The 25,832-nt window shown below is 41.5% G+C and overlaps 1 protein-coding gene across 4 annotated transcripts in view; it reads right to left on the bottom strand.

The window, feature by feature from the left end:
* Window positions 1-25,832, bottom strand: part of TMTC1 (transmembrane O-mannosyltransferase targeting cadherins 1) — a 210,272-nt gene that overhangs the window by 30,175 nt on the left and 154,265 nt on the right. For all 4 annotated transcript variants that reach the window (XM_078376280.1, XM_072999904.2, XM_078376279.1 and 1 more), the window contains 2 exons: window positions 20,034-20,177; window positions 3,433-3,541 (listed from right to left, as the gene is read on the bottom strand). In XM_078376280.1, coding sequence (XP_078232406.1) covers window positions 3,433-3,541; window positions 20,034-20,177 — 253 coding nt within the window. The remainder of the gene's footprint in view (window positions 1-3,432; window positions 3,542-20,033; window positions 20,178-25,832) is intronic.

Raw genomic sequence — 25,832 nt, 5'->3', positions numbered from 1 at the left:
GCAGATTGCTCTTTTTATAAAAGCTTCACTGCTTCAAAGCAAAACTCCCCACATTCTGGTGTATGTGTAAAATGCCACCTGATACAAGGTCAGTGGGTTAATTGGAGTTAACAATCAAACCAAGCACTGCCTTCTGAAGGTTTTGATGTCAGAAACATCTGTATGGAATTAAAAAAAAAAATAGAATAGAAACTGGTAGATTGCAATGGTACTTTGAAGTCCATGACAATGATAAGCTGGTTTTGGAGCATGAGAAACCGATCTTTTAGAGGTGCCACTCCTTCAAAGGAAAGCAGCAGATTACTGATAATAAGTTTGCTAAAACACTGGTGTATGCACAATAGCATACTCTCTTTTCAAGTGTGTTGTGCTCCTATTTGAAAATCACCTTTCGAGGGGAGAACAGTACAATTACACTGACTTACAACCCAGATCTCTGGAGCACAGGACATTAATCTTCAGGGTGCTTTTTACAACTAAAAGAGCAAAGGAATGTCAAGGCTCATTTTAGTTCCCTAGATTATTGTGGGAAAACGTGCTGCGCTAGACCAATGAAAGCAATCTAAAAGCTCCTTCCATTTTACCTTTCCAAACCGTAATAAAAACAAGCCCAGAGCCACAATTCATTAGGGTGCTTACTTTGCAGGAGATGGATACATGTGTGATTTCTACAGCTTTGGGTGGATCCTCCTGCTAGCCTAGCGGTGCCTTATACATGAAGAAATGTGTGCTATGGTTTCGCTACACACTAGACCTAACATTCTTTCTCATGGTGGCTTGGAAAAGCTACTTTTCCGACTCCTAGAATCCTCCAGCCAGTGCCAGCTATGCTGCTTGCAGGAGCTGTCATCCAAGGAACAACTTTACCCAGCTTTGGGACTAACAACAGTTAGGAGTGAGATGTGTACAGGATACAACGACTCAAGAAAAAAGGGACAGCTGCAGTGATCTGCGCACTGTGGAAGTTGGGCAAGTTACAACTTCACTCTCCAAACTGAGATGCTGGGGTTTCCATGAAGCCACAGTAGGTACACACCATTTAGAGGTGGGTACACACATTAAAAATAGTGCTTCTCCACTGACAACAGTCCTTTTGTTAAACTTATGGATCTTAATGGTACATTCAAGACGAAGCCATACCTAAATTCTTCTGATGATAACAAGAACAACTCTCTGGACGATCTGCAACCAGTCACTCTCTTTTAGACTGACCTACCTCACAGGGTGTGGTGAATAAGCTGGGGAGGACGAAGAGCCATGTATCTCACCCTGACCTCCTTGTATGAAAGATAAATGTAGCAAGCAAGCTTTGGAGAATAAAGGAGTCCAGGGGAGGGGGCAGCAGATATCGCAATCTTTAATAATGAATCAATTCTGTTTTTTCAACTACTGTAGCTCTGCCCTGCTGCACCATGAAATCTTCCCATGATTCTATGAAAGAAGCAGGGTGAATTCTAATAAAAGCCTCCTTTGGAAACAACCTGCATCCTTTCTTTACTGATGCTTTAACTTTAAAATTGCCTGCTGACATGAGATAATGTCTGAGGGTCATGTACGGAACAAGTAGTTCAAAGAGGAGACTTTCCTGTCACCTGTCACAGTGGAAAAGGAGCTTATGTCTGCTAAGAGGGAACTGCTTTTCACTCACAACCCCTGTGACTTCATATTAGTTATTGCTCTAATGACCTTTTTGACCAGTGAGCGAAGCTATTGAAAATCCATACTCTTTTAAACAAGTTGCTACTGAGAGCAATTAATCTCATTTATTCTTTGGAGATGATTCAATGGAGGGGGGCTTATTGCCTGACTACAAAGAAGAAATTAGCATGCAGAGGTGGCTGTCTGATCTAGGTGCACAGACAAAACTATTCAGCACATTTCCCCACTCATTGGTCTGTTTTCACCATCCTATCAGAACTTGCAGTATTGTCCAACTACCTTTATCAACCCACAGATTTTGGCAATACAGCTACAGGGAACAAAGAGAGGGGGAAATGCCTATTAAAGTATGATTAGAAAAGAATAATACTGCTCATCCTGCAGCCCCCAACTTTCATTCTTCTTATATAACTACAATGAAATGAAAAGATCTGTAGATGTTTTAAATCAAACATTTGCAAAGCATAGCAGGAAGAGGAAAGCACACAAAGGATGTGTGTCTTTCTTCCACAATGTATGCAACAGACTCTTTCCTTGGATACGGCCAGTTCAGTGGCAAAAGAGATAGGAGGTTGGCAGAGGGCCTCAGGTTAAACTCTTGGCATTTCTAGGTAAGGCTGCAAAAGACATATGGCACACAAAGCTGCTACCAGTCGTTGTCAATAATACTGAGTCTCAAACTAGACTAGATGTTCGGGGGGATGTGTATCATCTAGAATCAACCCACTTTCCCTCCTGCAATGGCATTTCTTCCCAGATATGTGTTTCAGTCAACAGTGGTAAATCAAGCCCGTGTTTCCCCTCAAATGACCGGCCACAAAACAGAACATATCAAGTGCAGTATATGGTGACAGGGAAAACTTGTGATATGGAAAATGTTTTTCAGCACATAGAGGGCTTTATCATTCTAAATCCAGATGTGACACAAGGTTTAAAAAAGTAGATTTTGCAACTCTGATTAAGAAAGAAAGGCTGCCAGTAACCAATGTGAGTGCTGGTATCCATTGGCTATGATCTTCCTTTCCCATTTTTAGATAGGAAAGGATTATAAGAATCAGGCAACTTTGATTACTGTGCACAAAAGTTAAATATCATGTCATATGTTAGATTGTAGGTGCAATGAAGCATGTGCTTAGGTGACAGGGTGGGCAAAGTGCAGCAAATGTGCCACAAGTGATCACTCCCTTTCCCAATGCAAACCAGAGTTGTGCGTGCGTGCGTGTTTTTTAGGTTGGTTTTTTTTTTTTGAGAAAGAGATTCCTGCTACTGGAAGATCCTGGGGTTTTCCCCCCAGGAAATCAGTCCTCCAAGACTCTGACCCCATCATCTGAAAACTGGAAGTGGTTGTCCAGGCACTTTCTGTTTTTGTTTTGTTTGTTAGTGTGTGTGTGTTTGCGTGTGACAGAGAAAGACATTTCTAGGCCTGGTGGTGGGAGCAAAGGGGAAAACTGGCCACCAGGCTTATAAAAATTACATATCTTAGCTTAAGTGTAACACCTTTTCATGCAACTAACATTTTTTTGGAATTGATATGTGCAGTGGTCATGTTTTGAATTGTCCAAAATGAATGAATGAATGAATGAAACACGTGTCTTTTCAGGCAGGCTCCAAGAACTGAACTGGAGATACCTTTAAGTAGAACCGTTTTTGTTTTTCACATTTACTTTGCTTGTGCAGAACGTATCCATCCCCAATTGTAGGTATGTCTCCAACAGCTTCAGAAGAGTATGTCAGAACACAGTAACCATAGGTCAGGTGAACCTGAACACTTACCTGTTCAGCCAAGAGTGAAGCAAGACTGGAGTAAGCATCTGCAAACTCTGGTCCGTACCGAATAGAATCTCTCAGTAAGCGAACGGCTTCCTCTTTCTTCCCTTGGGACCTGAAAAATCATATTGCGAGAAATGGGAAGGAGCAGGAGGAAGGAGAGAGGGCAGTTCTTTGAATAACATTCTCAGTTCACCTATTGATTAAAACTACCATTAACAGACTCAAAAGTCCCTGTCTTCTTTTCAGTAAGGGCTAGATAATTAAATTTCTTCAGTCAAGCCTCTCTTGGGACAATATCATATTACACAGCCTGACAGCATGGAAAGGTGTGGGAGTAGTCACTGGATATGTATTAAGTATTGTGTGTTGGCACCTGCTGGTGTAGCTTTCATAGCCTGCTGTGCAGTGCTGCCATCCTTTGTAAAGCCCCTTCTTTTGCTTCTCAGCCTGTCTTTCCATTTATTCTCATATCAGGCAACACAAACCTCCAAGAGATTCTTAGTAAAACAAAACAGTCAGGATTGATAGAAGAAAGAGGTTTGAAGAGGAAAGGTGAGAATCCATTTGAGAAATCTGAAAGGCACTGAGTCTTGTTCAGGCAACTTGAGCTGCTGCTTCTCGGAAAGTGTTTGTTACTCCAAAAACAAGGACAACTGTATTCTTAGCATTTTCTAAAATTTTACACAAGCCAAAAATGTTTCAACAAATCTAATTTTACTAGAATTCCTAAAATATCCTATCAGAACAAACCAAACTCCACTGGCAGGCAATACCTTTTCAGGGACCAGCTACGATTCCATAATACCATGTAAGTTTCTGAGTTTCCTAGAACTCCTCACAAAGTTAGGTGGTAAAAACATAGGGAAGACAGAAAATAACATTGAGGTGCGAAAACCTGGCTACATGTTTCAGCCATGAGGTCTGCAGTTCAACTGGATCTCTTGACACAATGTTCTGAAAAATTACAGTACAGGCTTTTCTTTTAAAGGATCCAATCTATGTTCTTGTTATTCTGTGCCATCAAGTTAATTTTGACTTACAGCAACCTTTTCCAGGGTTTTCTAGATAGAGAGTACAGTGGTGCCTTGCATAATGAGCGCCCCGTTTAATGACAAATCCGCATTGCGATGTTTAAATAGGCAAAACATCGCATTGCGATGATCGGTAAGCGTTTCCCTTACCGATCTTCGCATTGTGATGTTTTGAAACAGCTGATCGGCGGTTCCAAAATGGCCGCTGGATCAACAAAAAGGCCGCCTGCAGCGTTTTCGCGCTGATTCCTCCAAGGCGGCGAAAATGGCGGCCCTATGGAGGATTTCCACTTAGCACTGAGTTTATCCCCCATAGGAATGCATTAAACGGAGTTTAATGCATTCCTATGGGGTTTTTATTTCCGTATAGCGACATTTCCGGATAGTGACAATTTATCTGGAACGGATTATCATTGCTATGCGGGGCACCACTGTACTCAGAAGTGGTTTAATATTCCCTTCTGCGGGCATCCAGGGACTGCATAGCTTGCCCAAGGCTACACAGGCTGGCTTTTCTGGAATGCACAGGAGGGAATCGAACTCCCAACCTGTAACTTCGCAGCTAGAAACCTAACTCACTATAAGACCTATTTTTATTCTGACTCTTCAAACACGCTGGTGGAAAATAATTTCCCAAATACTGAGTGACTTGTAATTAGTTACTTTCTCCAATAATAATGCTATATGAATCAGATAATTGCTATAATTTAACAAGGGACAGTTTCCCTCCCCCTCTTTTGTGCTGAACACTTCTTTCACTAAGTTTAAAACAGACTTTATGAGAATGCATTTAGTGTTCTCATTAAATGAAGGAGGAGGAACACCACATGGATCTCATGCTGGCTTGGGCTCTGATGTAGGTGTACGTGAAGTGAAGACAATGAAGACAGGAGGGGAGTGGGCTGTGCTTTTGACTGCAGGCCAGGTTTTTGTAGGGTTCAGATGGATTTGTTTTAAGTACATGCTCGCAAGTAAAAGCAATGAGAAGTGTTTACTCATAAGCAAAAGAAACTAGAAGTAACAAGCTTGTTATTTTGCTATTTTAGTTGGGAAAAAGCCAAGAGTTATCATTTAAAACATTGCAATTATAATTATAACTGACTGCTTTAGAAGGTGCCTTTTAAATACTTTTTTAAAAAAGTAACCTTTCCAAGCTTCAAGCATTTTTCTCTCAAAATAGTTCCCTTAAAAATATCGGCAACAATATTTGACTTTAAAATTGAGGTTCATGAGAACAGCAAAATACTAATCACTCAGCAAGACCTGGGCCTCCTGTGAATCAGCTGGAGGCTGTTCAGCAAATGCAAAGTTTCCTCAGAAGTACTGATTATGGCGCACAGTTGCCCTGTGGGAACCATTAGCGTCTGAGCCTTAGAATAAAGTTGCTTATCAGCAGTCTCTCGATCTCTCCTGTTTCTCATCTCTAAAAACCCAGTAGAGCAGCACAGCGGGCTTGATGTCCATCCACTCCCACTTCAATAACACAGTTATTGTCCGGACATGTGTGGATGTAAATGCAAGGACAAATGAGTTTAACGATTACAGAACAAACATGTGACCTCGTCTAGATCGCTGGCAAACCACGACTGGAAAGGTCATGTTGACCCTGATTCAGTAGCCAGAAAACAATTAGATCATCTTGCCTTTATCTGGAGCCAAGGCCTTGCATGAAGACAAAACATTGATAACGCACCTGCTCGTTAGCATTGCTTACTAGATGTAGTATTGTTTACTTTGTACTATAAAATAAACCTCTCACTGGGGTGAGGAGAGCTTTTGGTTCATGACACTTGTCTCCGTGTCTTAATTGCTGGATCCTGGCCTAGGATCCCTCATCAGCTGGTGACCCCGACGTGATCATCCAGCTCCCAGCAGCCGAACCTCTTCTGATGTAGGTTCAGCTCCCATTCACCCTGCTTCCCTCGACTGGAATAGTCTTCGTGCACCCAGCCCACGGGCTCCCCGGGTAAGTATGGGTTGCTTATCTACTAAAGAGCAGCATCAGAATGCTGAAGAGTTAATTGTGAGGCAAAATGACGGATGGCAAGTATCAGGCAAAGAATTAATGGAACAGGAGCAACACGCTCGAGAGCTAAGTAGGCTCGTTCAGCAGAATTGCAAGAGACAAGTGTCAGATAAAGAAATATTGGAATTGTTAAGTGAGATAGATCAGAGTTGTGCTTGGTATCCTCTGCATGGAAGTTTGAAGTTAGAAGTTTGGCAAAGGATAGGGAAAGAATTGCAGTCAGAGCCAAGAGCAAGTATTACATGTTTGTTAACTTGGAAAGTTATTTATGAGGCACTCTCTGTATTTCATGGAAACTACAATTTGCTTTTAAAAGGAGCAGAGGAAAAACTTTCATCTCCGCAGTTTGTGTTAGCCCCCCCTGCTGCTTCTACAGCGCTGCCTCCACCGGCCCCCCTTGCTGCTGCTTCTTCAGCATTGCCTCCACCAAATTTAGATCCTTTACCGTCTGCTCCTGTAGAGGAAAAAACTGAAACTTTAAATGAGAGTTCTCGAGAGGGTTGTGTAGTATCTGGCATACGAGAGACCCCAGTGAGCCAACGTAACATTCTTCTCGCTCCAGAAGGTGAAAGTAATTTGTTTAAACTCCCTCAAATTCTTCTTCCCCTCCCTTCGGCCTCCCTGCTAATTGCGGAACCGCCTGGGATGCCTCGCAGTCCTCCTGTGTTGGACCCTGCCTGTGTGATTTTAGCTCAGAGAGATGAGGCCGCTGTTTCTGCTTGCTGTGACTTGCTCCCATCTCAAGGGGTCTGTGAACTGCAACTCAGTCTTACAGACAAAGGGACAGAGGCTCTCCCCAAATGCTCATCTGTCCAACAGCCAGTCCCTAGTGACTGGAGCAGGGGTCTCCTGCCACAAGAGGAAGGAATCATTTGCCCTAAACAAATGAAAATTAATCTTGCATCAGCCACTGATGGTCTTCAAAGACCAGAGATAGCCAAGACAGGGGAAACAGCTGACTGCTTGCATCCTTTCTGGGCAGGTCTGGATGCACCAGCCACATTGCTGATGGGGTCACATTACAGCGGAGAGAAATGGGATTCAGGGCAGCCCCCAGGGCAGCCCCCAGGGGATTTGCGAGAGTTATTTCAGGTCACGTTTGCAAGGGAAGCTTGCTGTGTGTCTTCTGTGCAGGTAGTTTGCTACGTCTCAGAGTAAGGGGGCAGCTGTTACATCTCCACAGGAGTTGATCTCATGGTTGCTAAATGCAGTTTGCTATATCTCCGAGTAAATGATTGCTTGTGTCAGGAACTGTTTATGTTCTTTTCTGTGGAATGCTGTCGTTAAGGAGCGCTTTCTTCTGTCTTATCAGCTGGTCAGATATTAAAGGGTAATAGGTTTAAAGGGTAATAAGTATTGAATTTCAGAGAAACAATTCTTAGTTTAAAGCTCAGAAAATCCGAAAGCTTTGTCCCTATTTCTTACAGTAATAAGAGGCAAAATAAATTCAACAGATGTAAAAGTTTTCTTGAGATTACTGTCAAAGAGCCATTATTGCATAGGGTTAAATTTGCTTTGAGTCTATGGCTGTTCAAGTCTGTATACTGTAGGACTGTGTTATGGTCACAGCTCCATGATGACACCTAAGCATTTTGACAGGTAATTTTTGTTATGAGGCCAGTCATTCATCAACAGGTAATTTAATTAGTGACCCAGCAGTAAAAATACTGGGACATGTATGGAAGCTAGTATTCACTTCATATTTAAAGCATTGTTCCTCTATCATACCTTGCATTACTTAGTAGTTTCCTAAATATCTCAGCGTGATGGGTCTAATCTCATCCACGGATACAGTGCAGCCTGCTAGGACATAAAGTCTGTATTGTTTTCCCTGCTCTGTGAAGTAGAAAACTCTAGGTCATAGCCTGGCGTAAAGCCCAGACTTCTTATCAGCGATTCTGGGCGTTCTGCAAGAGAATGCTATTCATCTCGGACAGTCTAAGGGAGCATCATTTGTTAACGCTTACCAACTCCTGCACAATGCTTGACTTAACTCCTGTAAATATGCTTGTGCAGCCTCAGAGGGAAACAAACAGAGCATAAAATTTTGCATCTTTAACACATCTATTGCATGTCAGTTTTAGCATTGTATACACATGATCTATCAACAACTTCATCTGCAAGCTATGGATGGTCTGTCAATCTTAGCTATACCACGGCTGTCAATTACAGTTCTCTTCTTCATCCCTAACGAGAAGGATAGGATCACAATTAGTGAAAGATGAACTTATCAGACACTCCTTTGAACTTGTACTCCCGCGTTAAAGCAGTTACAGATTTGTGTTGCCAAAGCTTGTTCCAGATAGTGCCGTAATCAACTTTTGCTAATTTTTTTGTTGTCTGCAGGTAATGTTGAATTCTCCAAAGGACAAGCGCCTGCTTCTCTGTGTTTTCTGTCAATTAACCATTTGTTTTCTTCCCAGCATCTTGTATTCTCTTCACAGACAGTTCATCTTCTCGAGGTTTTGTTACGTGACAGCTTTTGAATTTTTTCTATGACTTTAATTGTTACTTGCTTTAAGACATGTGATCCAACACTGTATTTGAATATCTTGTGTGCTCAATAAGGAATCACCCTGAAGCATAGGATTTCTTTTTAAGTCTACAGGCCAGAAATTGTGGAAAGCGCACATTTAACATTTAATTCTCCAGATATTTCTATGCAACAGTTCTGTGTACCTTAACATTTTCTGCCTTTTTCCTTGTAGCAGTCTGCTGTGTTCATGCACTCCTAGCAATGGAAACAAGGTGATGCTTATGACTCACTGATTGCGCAGAGATGGATTTTGCAATGGTTCTGCTGATGGTAAAACATAGAGCTTATTAGCTAATTCTGGTTATGTATCTTTCCATATTTAGGTCCTATAGGGGTATATAAGCTAAGCCCAGTAGATAGGTTTAAGAAATGCTGTAGTGTTTATACATAGCTGTTCACACACCACACTCATGTTTTTGTGTTTAAAGCTTTAAGGAGTTATATTATATGTGACAATGTTTGAATACCTCCCTAATTAGAACATTCCACATTGGGAGATATCTATCTAAATTTTCTTTTCATGCCAGCTAACTGTACAATTACAAGATCAGGTTTTATCTGTGTTCACATGTTTCTGAAAGATCCAAGTTTACAGGACCGCAAACAACAACTCAAAGAGCAAAGTTGGCTGCTGCTATCTTAGTCTTTCTTAATTCACTAGACAAGAATTCAATCTCATTGTAAATAGTCTTTAATATTGCTAATCAAATTGAATTTACGTATCTATCCCAATCCACATGGTTTAGAGCCAACTCACTTATGGCCCATGGATACTTTTGGTATTAAGTCAGCCTTAGCACAATTAAAAGAAAAGGGGGAATTATCCCTGGATTATCCCTGGACTATCCCTGGGCCTGGGTCTCAGGGATGGGTCTCATGAATAAAGAATCCATGGTCTCATGTATAAAGAATTCACTCTTGCATCAATTCTCTTCACTTCCTTCTAAGAATCATTTCAATAGTTACTGCATTAATAATTGTTCATACTCAAAGTTTTAAAGGTCTCCTTATCTATATATCATCATTCTTATTTACAGTCACAGACCTACAAAGCCCAATAAAGACCTACAAAGTCCAATAAAGGCTTCCACGTTCGTTTAACGTTCATCAATGCTTTGTCCTTTATCTTTTTATTAAATCCTTTGTTCCTTTTTCTTCCAAACTAACCACTTGTGTTCATAGACACTCTAGCTGTCCAACCCTTAGTTCGCTATTGGAAGCCTCCAGGTCCAGGTTGGCTGATTACGTGGCGGTTAACACTCCAGACGGTCCTTTGAGGGTGCCAGCTCGGTGCAACCACCTCATGTTGTGGCCTCGACATCTGACCACTCCAATCCCAGACTTCAGCTCACGCCAGAACAGTCCTAGGATGACACCAAGGGAACAGAGATGGCAACAGCAGGAGCCTCAGCCGCCACCTGTGACATGGGGGACTCTTAAGAACTTATTGGCACAGGCCGCAGGACTTTTAGAATCCATTCAGGCAGAACCATCACCTGAGAATTACATGGCGGCCGTTGTCACTGCATTGAATTTTAATTCCTATGTAACTGAACTTTAATTACTATGTAACCATTTTTAATATGTATTATTTGTATCTTTCTACTTACACTGTATACACTGCTTTTGTACAATCGCTTGTATTAAGTACTTGTCTTGTTCCAGTCTGTAAAGCCCCTGGCAATATTGGTACTGACTCAGGATTAAGTAAATTCATGAATGAGTCACAGATACAATATTCCTCTCTACCGAATTGGGGACCTATTCAACAACAGCTGCCTGCAGAAGCATTTCAGGTACTTACACCTCATGTTGCTAATGCTATCAATAACACATGTGCCCGCATAATAAACTGTACCCACTCAAAGGTTTTTGGGGGTTCTGAACCCTGGCAATCCCCAATGGAATTGTACCAGAAACATCACTCATATTACAATGTAATCTTATACTCAAAAGCTGAATATTCTGCTCTTATTTTAAGCTTTGTAGGCTTACCAGCTATGGTAAAAGTAAATGCTCACAACACTGCACGAATTGCCTGCTTATTAGCAAAAACCATTAATACTACTTCAACTGCTATCAGTTTATTGGCAACTGAACAGCAGGAACTGCGACAAGCCATTTTGGACAATCGGGCTGCTATTGATTATCTATTATTACAACAGCATTTGGGCTGTGAAGCCATAAAGGAAATGTGTTGCTTTAATCTAACAGACAACAGTCATAGAATTCAACAACAGATCAACACTCTAAAAAGTTATGCAGCCTCTATCAAAGAGCAAATCGGTCCAGCATGATGGGATGCTCTCTGGAGCTGGTTACCTGTGGGCTGGATTCGAAAGGTAGTGCAATGGCTTATCATGTCTGGGTTCATTTTAATTGCCTTTTGCTGCTTCTTGCAATGCCTGCCAAATTTACTCAATCTTTTCATGTCTTCATGCTCCAAAACAAAACCATTATCACCTCGACAGGTTTATTATCAACGGCTAAAGAAAAGGGGGAGATGTGACCTCGTCTAGATCGCTGGCAAACCACGACTGGAAAGGTCATGTTGACCCTGATTCAGTAGCCAGAAAACAATTAGATCATCTTGCCTTTATCTGGAGCCAAGGCCTTGCATGAAGACAAAACATTGATAACGCACCTGCTCGTTAGCATTGCTTACTAGATGTAGTATTGTTTACTTTGTACTATAAAATAAACCTCTCACTGGGGTGAGGAGAGCTTTTGGTTCATGACACTTGTCTCCGTGTCTTAATTGCTGGATCCTGGCCTAGGATCCCTCATCACAAACATACACAAAATAAAGTAAGAGGGATGACACCACTACTTCAGCCACAGTCCATTCTGGCCATCACCTTGACAGCTATTGAAGGAAGAGGACAATACAACCTGTGTGTTAGGACAAACGGAGCGATCTCTAGACAAACCCACTAGGATCCTGGAGGACTGATGTCCCTTATTTTAAAAATTTGCCCAAGGACTACTCATGTCTTCCCTCCCCTGCATCTATTCTGTTTCCAGACACAACAGAAAACACGAAGTTAAATGGAGAAATAATCTTCCCTACCCTATAGTAAAAAGCCAGTGTGGTTTAACGGATAGAGTGATGGACTAGGACTCAGGAGACCTGAGTTATCCCCACTTGTTCATGGAAACCCACTGAAGGGGTACATGGTACAACCACTTCTTAAATCTTTCACAAACCTTAAAAATCTTGGCCAATTGTCTCCCCCACTATAGGCCCATGTAATGTCAGAAGCCCTTGAAGAACTACTGGGGGTGGGGGAGAAGTTCCAGCAGAACAGAACATAAAACGATTCTGGCCTAAAGGGTTTTAAGCAAATACAGTGGTGCCTCGCACAACGAGTGCCTCACACAACGATGAATTCACACAACGATGCCTTTTTCTGTCAAATTTGCTGCCTCACACAGCGATGTTTCCTATGGGGGATTTTCACACAACGATCTCCCTTTTCGTTCCTGTAAAAGTGTCTTACAATGTTTGGAAGCTGTTTTAAATGATTGCAATGGTTAGTCCACCTCCTGAAACCTATGCAAACTGATTTTGGTGTTGTTCTGACACTTCGTTAATTTATGATGATTTTTTGAATTTTCTCCATTGGAAACCATTGGATGGTCTGCCTAATGGTTTCCAATGGAAAAAACAAAAAATCATCATAAATTAACGAAGTGTCAGAACAACACCAAAATCAGTTTGCATAGGTTTCAGGAGGTGGACTAACCATTGCAATCATTTAAAACAGCTTCCAAACATTGTAAGACACTTTTACAGGAGCGAAAAGGGAGATCGGGAAAGGGCTCTTTGATCTCCGTTTGCCTTTTAAAGTTCTTCCCACTGTACTTAATATATTTTATTTTAAAGGTTGCATTTTAATGTGGATTTAATAGTTTTATTTTAAAAAAATTATTTGTTGTAATGTACTTGATGTATCATTAAAATATGGAAATGACCCTCGTGGTACAGTGCTTAAGCTACAATACTGCAGTGAAGACTCTGCTCATGAATTTGAAGTCTGGTAGCTGGCTCAGGGGTGACTTAGTCTTCCATCCTTCTGAGGTTGGTATGCAGCTTGCTGGGGTGGGGGTAGTATGTTGCCTGCATAATTAAACTGTAAATCACCCAGAAAGTGATTTAAGCACTATGTGGTAGTATATAAGAAGCAAACTTTGGAAAACAATATAGACATCGGTTTAATAGCAACAACAACAATAACACATGATTAGCAACCATATCTTGCTTTGTGAACCATCAGCATAATGTTTGAAATAAATAGACAGACAGACAGACAGATACTGCTCTAAGGTGGTTCACTCTGGCAAAGATGCCATTTGATTGCAGTCTGTAGGAGCGAACCAGCCTGTCACTGCAGTGCACCAAATAGTGGGCTAAGCACTCATGTGGTTAGCCTCTAAATTAATATTAACATAACATAGTCAAATAAAGCTCTCTCCACCTTTCCCACTCTCCTCAATAACAAAAAGTCAGCAAAATTGTCAATTTTCAAAACATCTGAATTCCTTCTGGAATTCTGTGACACTGAAAATAGATGACTGCTCTGCTGCATGTATCCACACTTGGCAAGAGTACAGGAAATGCCACTATCAGAAGTTAAAGGATTAAGAAACCCACTCAGCAGCAATAAAAATCTTTATTACTCACAGACATGCCTCCTGAACACTATGTAGTCCTCTCAATTATCCTCTTTTTTTCCTTTTAATGGCTTTTTTTAACTTTGATCAGAGAACAATGTGCATCTTTAAAAGAGATAATAAAAAGATTATAGCATTTCCTATGTGACAGTCTGAATTACATATGTTACTTGCCCCCATAAGAAAATGAATCCCCTGGCCTCTTTCCAGACAAATGCAGGCTCAGTTTAAGCAGGGCAAGATCTGCCACTGATCACAGGAAGGCAATCATTGCAGTCCAGAATGGATTCTGTTCCCTCTGCAGTCTATTAGCATGGTCCAATAGACATGACATTTCATTTAGATCAGAAGGCTTGGAAGGTTACTTTTTTAAAATACGGCAACGAGCAGGACCACTGGCTGTGCTGACTAGGGTATTTTGGAAGTTGTAATTTAGAAAAGGTATTTTTCCTGTCTCTGATTCAGATATTGATCCTTCAGGAGAAAGGCGGCATAGAAATATTTTAAATAAATAAATGTGACTTTAATTCAAGGCCAACCTCTGCCGTATTGGCCTGCTTTGGATACAAATTCAAACTAAAATTCAGCAGCCCTGAAAAGAGAAAAACCGGTCTGCTCCTTTAGAAGAGGAGACTGAATTAAGCCAACCAGAGTTTCATGTTATGTTTGAACTAGGAATACCAGTTAGTTTCATAGAATCATAGACAAGTGAAGTTGGAAGAGGCCTACAAGGCCAGCGAGTCCACCCCCCCGGCTCGACACAGGAACACAGTCAAAGCATATCGGCCAGGTGATTATCCACGTTTTTCTTGAATGCCTCCAGTGGTAACCGGTTTCACTGTTGTATTGCTCTAACAGTTAGGAAGTTTTTCTTGAAATTCAACCAAAATCTGGCTTCCTTTAACTTGAGCCCATTGTTGCACGTCCTGCAGTTTGGGATGATCGAAAACAAATCTTGTCCCTCCTCTGTATGACAGCTTTTCAAATATTTGAAAAGTGCTATCATATCACTCCTCAGTCTTCTTTTCTGAAAGCTAAACATGCCCAGTTCTTTCAGTCTTTCCTCATAAGACCTAGTTTCCAGCCCCCTGATCATCCTCGTCACCCTCCTCTGAACTTGTTCCATTTTATTAGCATCCTTCTTTAAGTGTGGTGTCCAGAACTGGACACAATACTCAAGGTGAGGCCTAACCAGTGCTGAATAGAGGGGGAGTAGCACCTTGTGGGATTTTAGAAACTATACTATTAATGCAGCCTAAAATAGCATTAGCCTTTTTTGTAGCCACATCACACTGTTGGCTCATATTTAGCTTGTGATCTACGACAATTCCCAGATCCTTCTCGCTTGTAGTTTTGCTAAGCCAGGTATCTGCCATCTTGTAACTGTGCAGTCGATTTCTTTTTTCAAGGTGCAGAACTTTGCATTTATCCCTGCTGAATTTCATTCTGTTGTTTTCGGCCCAGTGCTCCAACCTATCAAGGTCATTTTGAATTTTTGTTTCTGTCTTCTAGGGCAGGTGTCCCCAACCCCTAGTCCACGACCCAGCACCATCCGTGGCCTAAGCAGGGCTGGGCCGTGGACACAGATCTCCTGCCCCCCCCCGCAAGCACCCCACGCAAACATGCCCCACGCATGCATGCGAGTGCACCACACCTCCACATGAGCATGCCATGCCCACCCGCAAGCATGCCATGCCCCCATGCACATGTACCCCACCTCCCAACTGGTCCGCGGTTGGGAAAAGGTCAGGGACCACTGTTCTAGGGCAGTGGTCCCCAACCTTGGGCCTCCAGATATTCTTGGACTACAACTCCCAGAAGCCTTCACCACCACCTCTGCTGGCCAGGATTTCTGGGAGTTGAAGTCCAAGAACATCTGGAGGCCCAAGGTTGGGGACCACTGTTCTAGGGTATTGCCTGTTCCACCCAATTTTGCATCATCTGCAAATTTGACAAGCATTCCCTGCACTCCCTCATCCAAGTCTTTAATAAAATTTTTGAAGAGCACCGGGCCCAGTTACCTCCTCCCAGTTAAGAAAGACCCATTAATCATCATCTTCTGAGTACGATTCTGTAGCCAATCATGTATCCACCTGACAATCTATCCAGCCTACACCTAAGTAGTTAGCTTGCTAATCAGGATATCATGGGGCATTTTGTCAAAAGCTTTGCTTAAGTCAATATACTGTATATCAAAAGCTTTGCTGAAGTGAAGATATAGTTCAAATTATTCTTTTTTTGAAGCAGTGATCTATGTACAGTGGGGTCTGAAACCATGGGAAGGTACCAATAAATAATCTACCTAAGTTTTGATTCAGCTATGAGTTTTATATACTCCTACAGATATTCATGTATCAGCTGTCAAATTTCCTGAATTGGACCATTATTTTTCTGCAAAATGGGAATGTGTCAGCTAGGAGATTCTGGAAGTTGTAGTCTAAAACATACATTTCTCAACCTCTCGCATCTCCTATCTTTGGCTTCCCAAAGGCTTCTTGCCTGCTGTCCATGCTCTGGCCGCATCATTGCTGTCCTTTTGCAAGCAGGCAAAGACCATTTTGTTCAGGCATTTCCCTTAATAACTAGCGGTCTGACAGGGTTTTTTAAAATGAATGGTTGATTTTTGTATTGATTTTATTACTGTTGTTAATGCAATACTTGTTTCACTCTTTTTAAATATTCGTATGCCTACTGTTTTTAGCTTCCACATATTGTCTTTTTAATGATGTAAGCTGCCTTCGGTTCTTTTTAAGGAGAAAGGAGGGATAAATATATAACAATTGATTCAGCCACTAAAACTCTTTGGGGGTATATAGTTTCTTGTGCGGCTTTTAAGGACTGACCAGCAGAGATCAGCAGTATCAGTAAAATACTGCATAAATAGTCTTGATGTGATTGTAATGTATGATTGCAAGAATAATTGAAATGGCCACCAGCCTCAAACATCTGATAGATTGCCTTGGAAATAAGTTGAGCTCTTTTTAATAATAGGAAATGTTTTTTTCCTCCAACCAAACTGAATTCAATGTATTCACAAAGGCTTTCACGGCCGGGATCTAATGGTTGTTGTGCGTTTTTTCGGGCTCTTTGGCCATGTTATGTTCTGAAGTTGTTCTTTATCACAACAAAAACATGCTGATCACCCTATCTCCTGAAAAAAGACAAAAGCTGTTCCCACAGCTATAAATATTCAACTATCCAACAAACAGCAACAGAGCATGGACAGAGTTCCTACTCCAGTCCTCTGAAGATGCCAGCCACAGAGACTGGTGAAACGTCAGGAAGAACAACCTTCAGAACATGGCCGAAAAACCCACAACAACCAAACTAAATTCATCCACAAAGCCACCATATCGCCCTAATCCCTCATGCCCTTCCTCCTGCCCTTTAAATTATACTCCCCTAACCTGAGCAATGCTCCAAGTGTAGGGAGAGGAGAAGAGAAAGGTCTCCCCCCCTTTCTCTGCTGTGCCAACGGCATGCCTGGACAGAAGTCTCTAATGGGCCTTGAAGAATGTGCTTTTTCAATGGGCTGCAGCTGAATCTACATGGACAGCACCATCAGCAGGAGATTGAACTGTGGCAATTTAGACAACAGAGTTTATCCTTTAAAGAAAAATACTCTGTTATACAAAACAGTCTTCTCCATGCAGAACACTAACAAAGCAAGGATAGAACCAGGCTAGAAACTCAATCTCCTACGGGCTATTTCTGACTTGCAAGAAGCTTTTTGTACTACTGACAGATGCTCAAAACCACTCTCTGCTATCAGTCACCTGCACTCACAAATGAGTCGCCTGACTGCTTCAGTACTGCTTCATATAATGATCTAGTTCTAACAATGACAACCAGCATTTGTTTCCTTCTTCAGCTATAGACTGAAACAACATTTCTGGCAAATATGGAAACATTTTTCCTGGGTTATGCATCCCTGAAAATCTAGGAGAAGATATGTTCTGCAAGACCATAGCCTTGCTATTTTGCAACCATGTGACATTTTGCTGTGTTTCTCTTTCTCTTCTTACAGTTTTTTTTTTATAAAGAGAGAAAATGAGAAAATGATGGTACCCATATTTTCTTGAAATCTAAAACAAAAGAAGACAAGGACTAATTACATACCTCCTATCTAAAAGTAGTATCTAGACAACTAGACAAATATCTAGACAAATAAAACAAAGCACTTCCAAGTGTTCTGTTTTAGCCACGGCTAAAACAGAACACTTGGAAGTGCTTTGTTTTATTTCCACGTGAATGAATGTGGATAGCTAGAAATAGTTTATCCTGAGAACTCAGAAACATTCTGATTACAGTAAATAATTTTGTAACTTGGGAACTCTCTGGAAACATAGATCATTATGACTGATTATTATCAGGATACATGTGGGAGCCAAGTATTCAAAAGTTAATCACAGACAGAGCCCCTCCAATTCTGAAAAACTCAGTAGACTAAACTCAGTAATGCTAACAGAATGTAATGATATGCTTGCAAAACCATTTTGGCATACCTGCAGAATGCAATCTGGATTTTGTTATCCGTTACTGTCACAGCTTCAGTTTGATCATCCTTTTGTTATACAGATTGCTAAGACAGAGTGGTTTATTGCGCTATTTCTCTCCATGATAAGTGGAGCTTATCGTTTGAAAATGGCTGGGGAACTTTCTTGGTTTAATGAAACCCATCAGTACTTGGAGAAATCTACACCCCTCAAGCTAAGTAATATATATATAGTGCTCATGCATGCACACATATACAGATATACACAGAGGAAAATTGGTTTTCATAATGGAAGAAGTAGAGAAAGAGAGAGAAAGCTGCATGTTGGTTGAAGATTCTCAGATATATAGAGGCTCTTTCTAGGGATCTGATGTGGAAAAGCAGATCTGCTGCCTTATAAACAGCTCCCTGACCTCACTCTCTACAATTGCAACCTTAAACCACTTCTAGCCTATACGTAAGCTGTAATTCTCAATAACTCTTCTGGCACCTAATGAGCTGAGGTACAATCCACAAAAACCCAAGTTACAATAAATGTGTAAGTCCTATATCTAGTGATATAGCACAGTCTTGTACATAGCCTTGTAAATCAACAGCTGAATGATAAGTCAACAGCCATTCAAATCCCATTGACTCAGTCTGCTCCAGCTGGGGCTAGCAAGTGAATTTAAGACACAGTCCTTAATATGCCACAAGATTCTTTGTTGTCCGTGAAGGCTTTTACGGCCAGGATCTAATGGTTGTTCTGGGTTTTTCGGGCTCCTTGGCAGTATTCTGAAGGTTGAACAACCTTCAGAACACGGCCAAAGAGCCTGAAAAACCCAGAACAACCATTCTTTGTTGTGTTTCTTGCAACCGACTAACACAGCAAACATTCTTGAAATGGACAAATGTTTCACCCCTAAGTGGTTCTGCTTCTGAAACTTTGCAGAGGAAAGGAGAAATGTGTAACAATATTTGTTTCTTTCAGTCCTTTATAGACCTAGTGCTAAGTATTACTCTAATCAATTTAGTGAAGAACAACCCAAACCCCATAAAACCAATATTTATACCCACAGACAACCTGAAATCACATTAAACCAAAATAATAGCAGAAACAGGGAACACAGATATACATTTACTTAAATGTGAATGTCTTTAAATGCTTCGTGAAAGAGAATGGTTGTTAACATCCTCTTAAAGAATGGGAAGGAAAGGGCCTGATGTACTTCTAGAGGGGGCCCATTCCATAGAGAAGGTCTCATAATGGTCCTTTTTTTTTGTCTCTCTTGGTGTGGCCACCCACAAAAGCCAGGCCTGTGAAGATCAGGTGGAATGGGCAGATGCTCCAATAGGCAACACATCCCCAGACCATTAAGGGCTTTATAAGTAGGATCCAGAACCTTGAACCTAGCCTGAGGAACAACAGGAAATCAATGCAGATGAGCCAGAACCGGAAAGATGTGATCAAACTTGTTCACACCTCACACCAGCCTGGCTGCTGCATTCTGTACCTCTTGCAATCTCCAGGCCAGTCTCAAGGGCAATCCCACATAGAACAGTGTTTCAGTAATCAATCTTAGCGATTACCAGCACCATGGATTAGTGCTGTCAAAGACTCTCCATCTATGTAGGGATGTAAATTTTATGTGTACAAACTAGCTTTATTAAGTTGAAACACAAACGATGACTCCTGAAGCTGTGTTGGATGCCTCAAGTAGGGATCTTGCCTCTGCCTTGCTCCCACACCCTGGATCAAATGAAAGAATGAATGGAAGACTCCTGAGAATGTTGATTAGATTTGTGAAGGTTATGTTCTCTGTTGTTACAACAAATGGTATCAGAAGAGGACTATAAGCCTACTTGAGTAGGTTTCCAAGATTGAAGAGGGCTCGGTTGTGCTGTGGATTTAACTGGAGGGCTCTCTTGTAGTATTCCTTTGCCTCTGCGAGGTCTTTGGTCAGTGTCCCAAGATTGTTCAGGGCACTTGCATGACGTGGATACAACCTGCATAACAAAAAAAGAAACAGATTACCAGGCTATAGGGAAACTGGCAAACCATTTCAACATTCTATCCCTCTTCCAAACTCCAAAGTGGGCAACTGTAACCCTCTAGGTTTTTGGATAGCAATCCCTACATTTCCCGCTATTGCCTAAGCTTGTGGAGCTGATGGAGATGGCGGCCAAAAGTGAACAAAGAGTTATAGTTGCTCACCCCTGCCATAATGCTATTTTAGCTCTGTTATTTTCCTTGTATGGAGGTCTATGCTAATGACTTGGGCTGCTGTATCCAGAGCTGCCTAATTTTTCATTTCTTCATTTTTATTTTACACCTCTCAGTTCTGCTCCACAACTACCACTCTATGTGGGGTGTGCAGGCACATTTTGTTCTAGTCTGATACTTTGTCCACTACAGCATAGTAGCAATGATGCTTATAAATCAGAATAAAACCTACAGAAAATAAAAGAGAGCAACAGTCTGGAAAGGGTTCTTCAAATGCCTGGGTTCTCTCTGCATTTGATCTGTGCTAAAAAAAATTCAGTGTGGTCATCAGGTGAGCCCTCATTCGAGGAGGGCATTCCACAGAAAGGGGAGCCACCACTGAAGAACTTCCCTCTTTTGTAATTATCCACTGTATCCTTCAACTATCATTACGCGGGGAAACCTGCAGAAGTAAGGTGAAACAGATCAAGCTTTATCATTGGAGTGAGGTCTGTGGGGCTCCATATGTTTCTGGATTGCAACCCATGATGGCTGAGGCTAATGGGAGCTGGGGTACGACAATACCTATGGGGTCATATGTTCCCTGTCCTCTCTCCTCCAAGCGTGCTGAAGCAGATGGTGGGTTATGCCAAGAGTAGGTGAGAGGGGCCTGCTGTTCCTCTGACCGCTATGAGCAAGTACTCTACCATGGGCATAGCATCTCAAGTGCCAGCCTTTTTGACTGGCATTTTGCACTTGGGTAGGGCCTCCTCCTCTTCCTCCTCCCTGCCTCAAAAGTTGCCTCTTCGCTCGCCTTCATGCTTTTGGCCAGTTTACCCAACCATCTGGTCACCATATGTAAGTTGGGAGAGGAGGGGTGAACATGCAGTAATAGTAAAGGGGGGGGGGAAGTGGGAGGCCCGGAGACTCTAATGCCAGCTTTCGGATTTCTCATCCTGGTGATGGGTCCCTCATAGGTATCCAACTACTGTACAGTATTTCTGTACAGTGGTCCTCACCAAACAGATAGGCGGGGTATAATAATAATAATAATAATAATAATAATAATAATAATAATAATAATAATAATAATAATAATAATAATAATAATAATAATAATAATAATAACATTATTATTATCATTATTATTTCAACTCTTGACGAAACCTCTTCATATCAACCTGTCACATGAACAGGATGAAAGCCTGAGTTTGGGAGTAATGCCTCTGAAACAATGTTGTCACAATGGGTGGCCATGTGGCTTTTAACACAGCAACCACAAGAAGAACACAAACATGACTAAGTAAGCAACTAGCACCTCCTTAATTAGTCTAAATAAACCATTGCTGCTTCTGTAACTGTGCTACCTTGCACAAAACTTTAAAAGACAGGATTTGGGCCTACGTAGGTTTCTTGCATAATGAGCAATGTTTATTTATTACTCCTAAATATTTTTGTGGGAATTATATGAGGAAAATCTTAGCCATTTTTTGCAGCTCTTTAAAAAAACACTAATTTTTTGGGGAGAGGGGGAATTAAGGAACATTTTATTAAACAGGATACTAAGCAGTATTGTTAAATTGAACTTCCTTCTGCAAAGTGATGACTAACCACAAAGAACGTCTTGTTTAAGAACTAATACTAACATATTTGCTTTTCTAATAAGAAGCTCGGACTCTAGAGGGGAAAAAACACACCTGTTTGTAATGTTTTTGTGCAGTTCCTACCCTACAGACCCTTAGAGGAAAAGAAGTCCTACAAAATGCCTAACCCTGAAAAGGTAAAGCCACCTTCATTTCTGCTCCTGGACAAAATCAACACATGTAATCAAATTCTACTGAAAGGGGAAATGTTTTAGTCAAGAAACAACAAACTGGTTTCTATTTCCTAGCCTTTGTTTTGCCACTGCATCCCCAAGAGATGTACTGAGGCTATATTCCTATTCCTGTTCTGCTTCCCCTTTCAGAACTAAGGCTTGTGTATGGGAAAGGGAAGTGTTTACCCCAAGCAATTCTGCATCCTACTTATAGGGCGGGGCAGGGGAGAGAGAGATATGTACAGTATAGCTTTCCTTCGTTTGCAGAGGCAGAGAAATCTGTTTGCATTTAATCCTGTGGGGTTTTCTACTACATAGTACAGCCTTTCAGTGTGGAGTCACTCACACTAGACACATGACCAAGCACATACACACAGCACTATATATGACACTGGAAATGGCAAGCATCTGTAAGCAATATCTCTTTTGCTGTGTATCTCATTAGGCGCAAAGTCCTCTCCGCTTCACCTAATCAAGCACCAAGTGCTGCATTATTTATGAAAGAAAGCTGAATTTCATATAACCCTCACTGGGCAGCCCCTTTTAAAATTACTATTAAATCAATTTATCTATCTTCTTGAAATCCTAGGCTTTCTCACTACAAACTGCTTTTTCTTCATCATTAGAGCAAAAGACCTGAAACAGTGCAATTCATTATACCCATGGGGGGGGGGCAAGAGGGGGCAGGATTGGAAATAATTCTTTAAATCTGGTTTTTGGCTTTGATTTCTGCACAAAAGAGAAGCTGGATGTTTTCTTGGGGCAAAATGAATTATTCAGAAGACTTCTTCCACATTACCACTTCAATTGACAGGATAAATTTAGGCAGCTTGGCCTGAACTGTTAGAGGTATACATAGCACAAAACTCCTGTTCACAATTAATGCACCCTCCCTCCTCCGAGACTTTCTTATTAAGCTACCATCGTTCTCAGAGAAGATCTAATACAATAAATTCTTGACAGCCCTAGATTAGCAAATAGCCATTTAAACACAAAACTATGTCAAGCCAGAAATGGGTAGTTTCAATTTCCTAGAAAACAATGGTCATTTCTTCCATCCAAGGCCTTTATATTTTGGAAAATATTCTCGGGAGCGGTCTCTCTCACTGGATGTCTCCCTTACTTTGGTGTCAACAACACAGTTCCAAAATCAACTAGGTCTGAAGGAAAGAAAAGAAAGGAGGAACTTGTTGCCATGGATACCACATATAATCCAGAAGAATGTTAATTCACTTTTAATGCAGGTGCTGGGAAACCACTTTAAACAACAGGAGGGTTGCCAAGTTTGCTATAGCCCCTGAAAGAGTGAGTCATTATAGCTGCAATGTTTTAAAAAGTATTTACTTTCTAGTTTCTCATAAGTAGCTAACTAAAACTGAAGCTGAATTTGGGGAGTAAATCAAGATGGGTCCACAGGTCTGGCTTTGACAGGGTAGGTGAGGAAGGCCCACCAAGCACCCGTATGCAGTTTTTGGATTTTTTTTTTGGACTAAAGATCCCATCACTCTCCACTCGGGGACTTCCACTGGAGAGCTACACACCTAAACGTTGTTCACCTCGAGAAAAAGCCTAGTCTGGAAGGCTTTAAGGCTTGGCATAGGTCTAGTTCCATCCTAGCTTCCTGTGCAGAATGGAGAATTATGGGCTCTGTAGTTTAAAAATTCCATAAATCCCATGCCTAACAAGCATAACTATCCCACGGTCCTGCACAGTGTCAGTTGAGCACTGGCAAGAGAGAGGCTTCAGCAAGATGCCTTAAATGGAACCCCTCCTAAGATGCTTCTCTTCACAGCTGTTGCTACTGCCTAGCCACACAATCACATCCTTCAACCCAATCTGCTTATCTGGTTAGAGAAAGGCAAGGAGAGATGAGGTAGCTGCCCTTTCTCCCCTCATGGTTCACTCAGAGAGGGGAAAAAAAAAACAGAAATAGGGAAGGAGAGCTAAGAGGAAGAGAAGCAAGGCTGGGAGGCTCCAAGGATCTACTGTGGGCGGTGCAGGCCTTTGCGAGGTATCCAGTATTTCCAACCGTGATGCCAGCCCTGATTCTATGTAGAAGAGTATACTCCTAATATTTCATCTAGGTTGCCAAAATGGCCTCGGTAACAATGTCAAAACAATAATGTGAGTTCAGTTGAAGAGAGGGAAGGACATATTAAAAATCACACAACATTACGATAAAATATAGTGCAGCCGCCAAATATTTCACTCCTATGAAATTCTAGAATCCTCGGGAGATGTGTGCAGGGAGGGAGAGCATAAATGATGGCATTTGCTCTGAGGAGATATGAGAAGTATTTCATGTCAGCCAAAACTACAAATAAAAAGGCGCTTTTGCATTCCCTGAAAATAAGCCCTAATGCATTTTTTGGAGCAAAAATTAATATAAGACCCTGTCTTATTTTCAGGGAAACACGGTACTATTATGCCAAAAATCCCAAGATGGCTGTTGCCAGCCTCAGCTGACTGAGGGTTTTAGAACTTGTTTGCAGAAAAGAAAACTTTCTATCTTTGAAAAAGGGAGGTAAAACCGGAAAATAAAAACTGAACGGTGCTTTCAAGAGAAAAAAGGGAATTTTGGTTCATCTAGCCCCAGTGCTGTCTGTTCTTTCTGATGGTGACTCTCCAGGATCCAGGGTCATTTCTATCAGCTGCTACCTGGTTTCTCTTAAACGGAAGAGGGTTTAGGAATTGTACTTGGGACTTTTTGCACCCTAAGTACGCAGTCTCCCACAGAGGTTCCTTTCCATCCTCTCAGATTCCCCACGTGATCCAGTTCTCTCCCACACAGCAAAATTTATAAGCAAAATTTGATGAACGCTGTCAATTCATGACATAAATTTAGAACTTCCCTGCATTTCTTAATAGCACAGCCAGGATGAATGCACACTGAGTGCCTGTCTACATATAAGTACTTCTGGTACTAGACTTTTTCATCTGAGAACTGTAAAGCTGGAAGGAAGCCTATGAATCATTGAGTCCAACCCCTGACAAGGAGGCACAGTGGGGAATTGAACTCTCAACCTCTGGCTCTATGGCCGCATACCTAAACCACTGAGCTATGAGAATCATCTTAGAACTACAGAGTTGGATGGGAACCTATGGATCATTGGGTCCAGTCCCTGTTAAGGAGGCACTGTGGGAAACTGAACTCCCAATGGTTGTTGTAGGTTTTTCGGGCTGTTTGGTCATGTTCTGGAGGGTTTTCTTCCTAACGTTTCGCCAGTCTCTGTGGCCGGCATCTTCAGAGGACAGGAGTTACAACTCTGTCTGTGTTCTGGTTCAAACTCCTGTCCTCTGAAGATGCTGGCCACAGAGACTGGCAAAACATTAGGAAGAAAAACCTCCAGAACACAGCCAAACAGTTTGAAAAACCTTCAACAAGCATCGGATCTCGCCCGTGAAAGCCTTCGAGAACACATTGAACTCCCAATTTCTGGCTCCAAATCCAGATACCTAAACCACTAAGCTATGCAGCAGATGATTAATAATAATCTTGTAACTGGAAAGAACTCTATGGATCATTGGGTCCAGCCTTGTTCAAGGAGACACAGTGCGGAATCAAACTCCCAACCTCTGGATCTGGGTCCGATTGGAGGTCACTCATTCATAAGTCAGAAGTGACAGGTGATGGGGAATAAGA

Source organism: Pogona vitticeps, chromosome 5, assembly GCF_051106095.1.
Source record: "Pogona vitticeps strain Pit_001003342236 chromosome 5, PviZW2.1, whole genome shotgun sequence".
Classification (NCBI taxonomy): Eukaryota; Metazoa; Chordata; class Lepidosauria; order Squamata; family Agamidae; genus Pogona; species Pogona vitticeps.
Note: the sequence above shows the minus strand (reverse complement) of the source record. Positions and strands in the feature narration are given on the sequence as shown.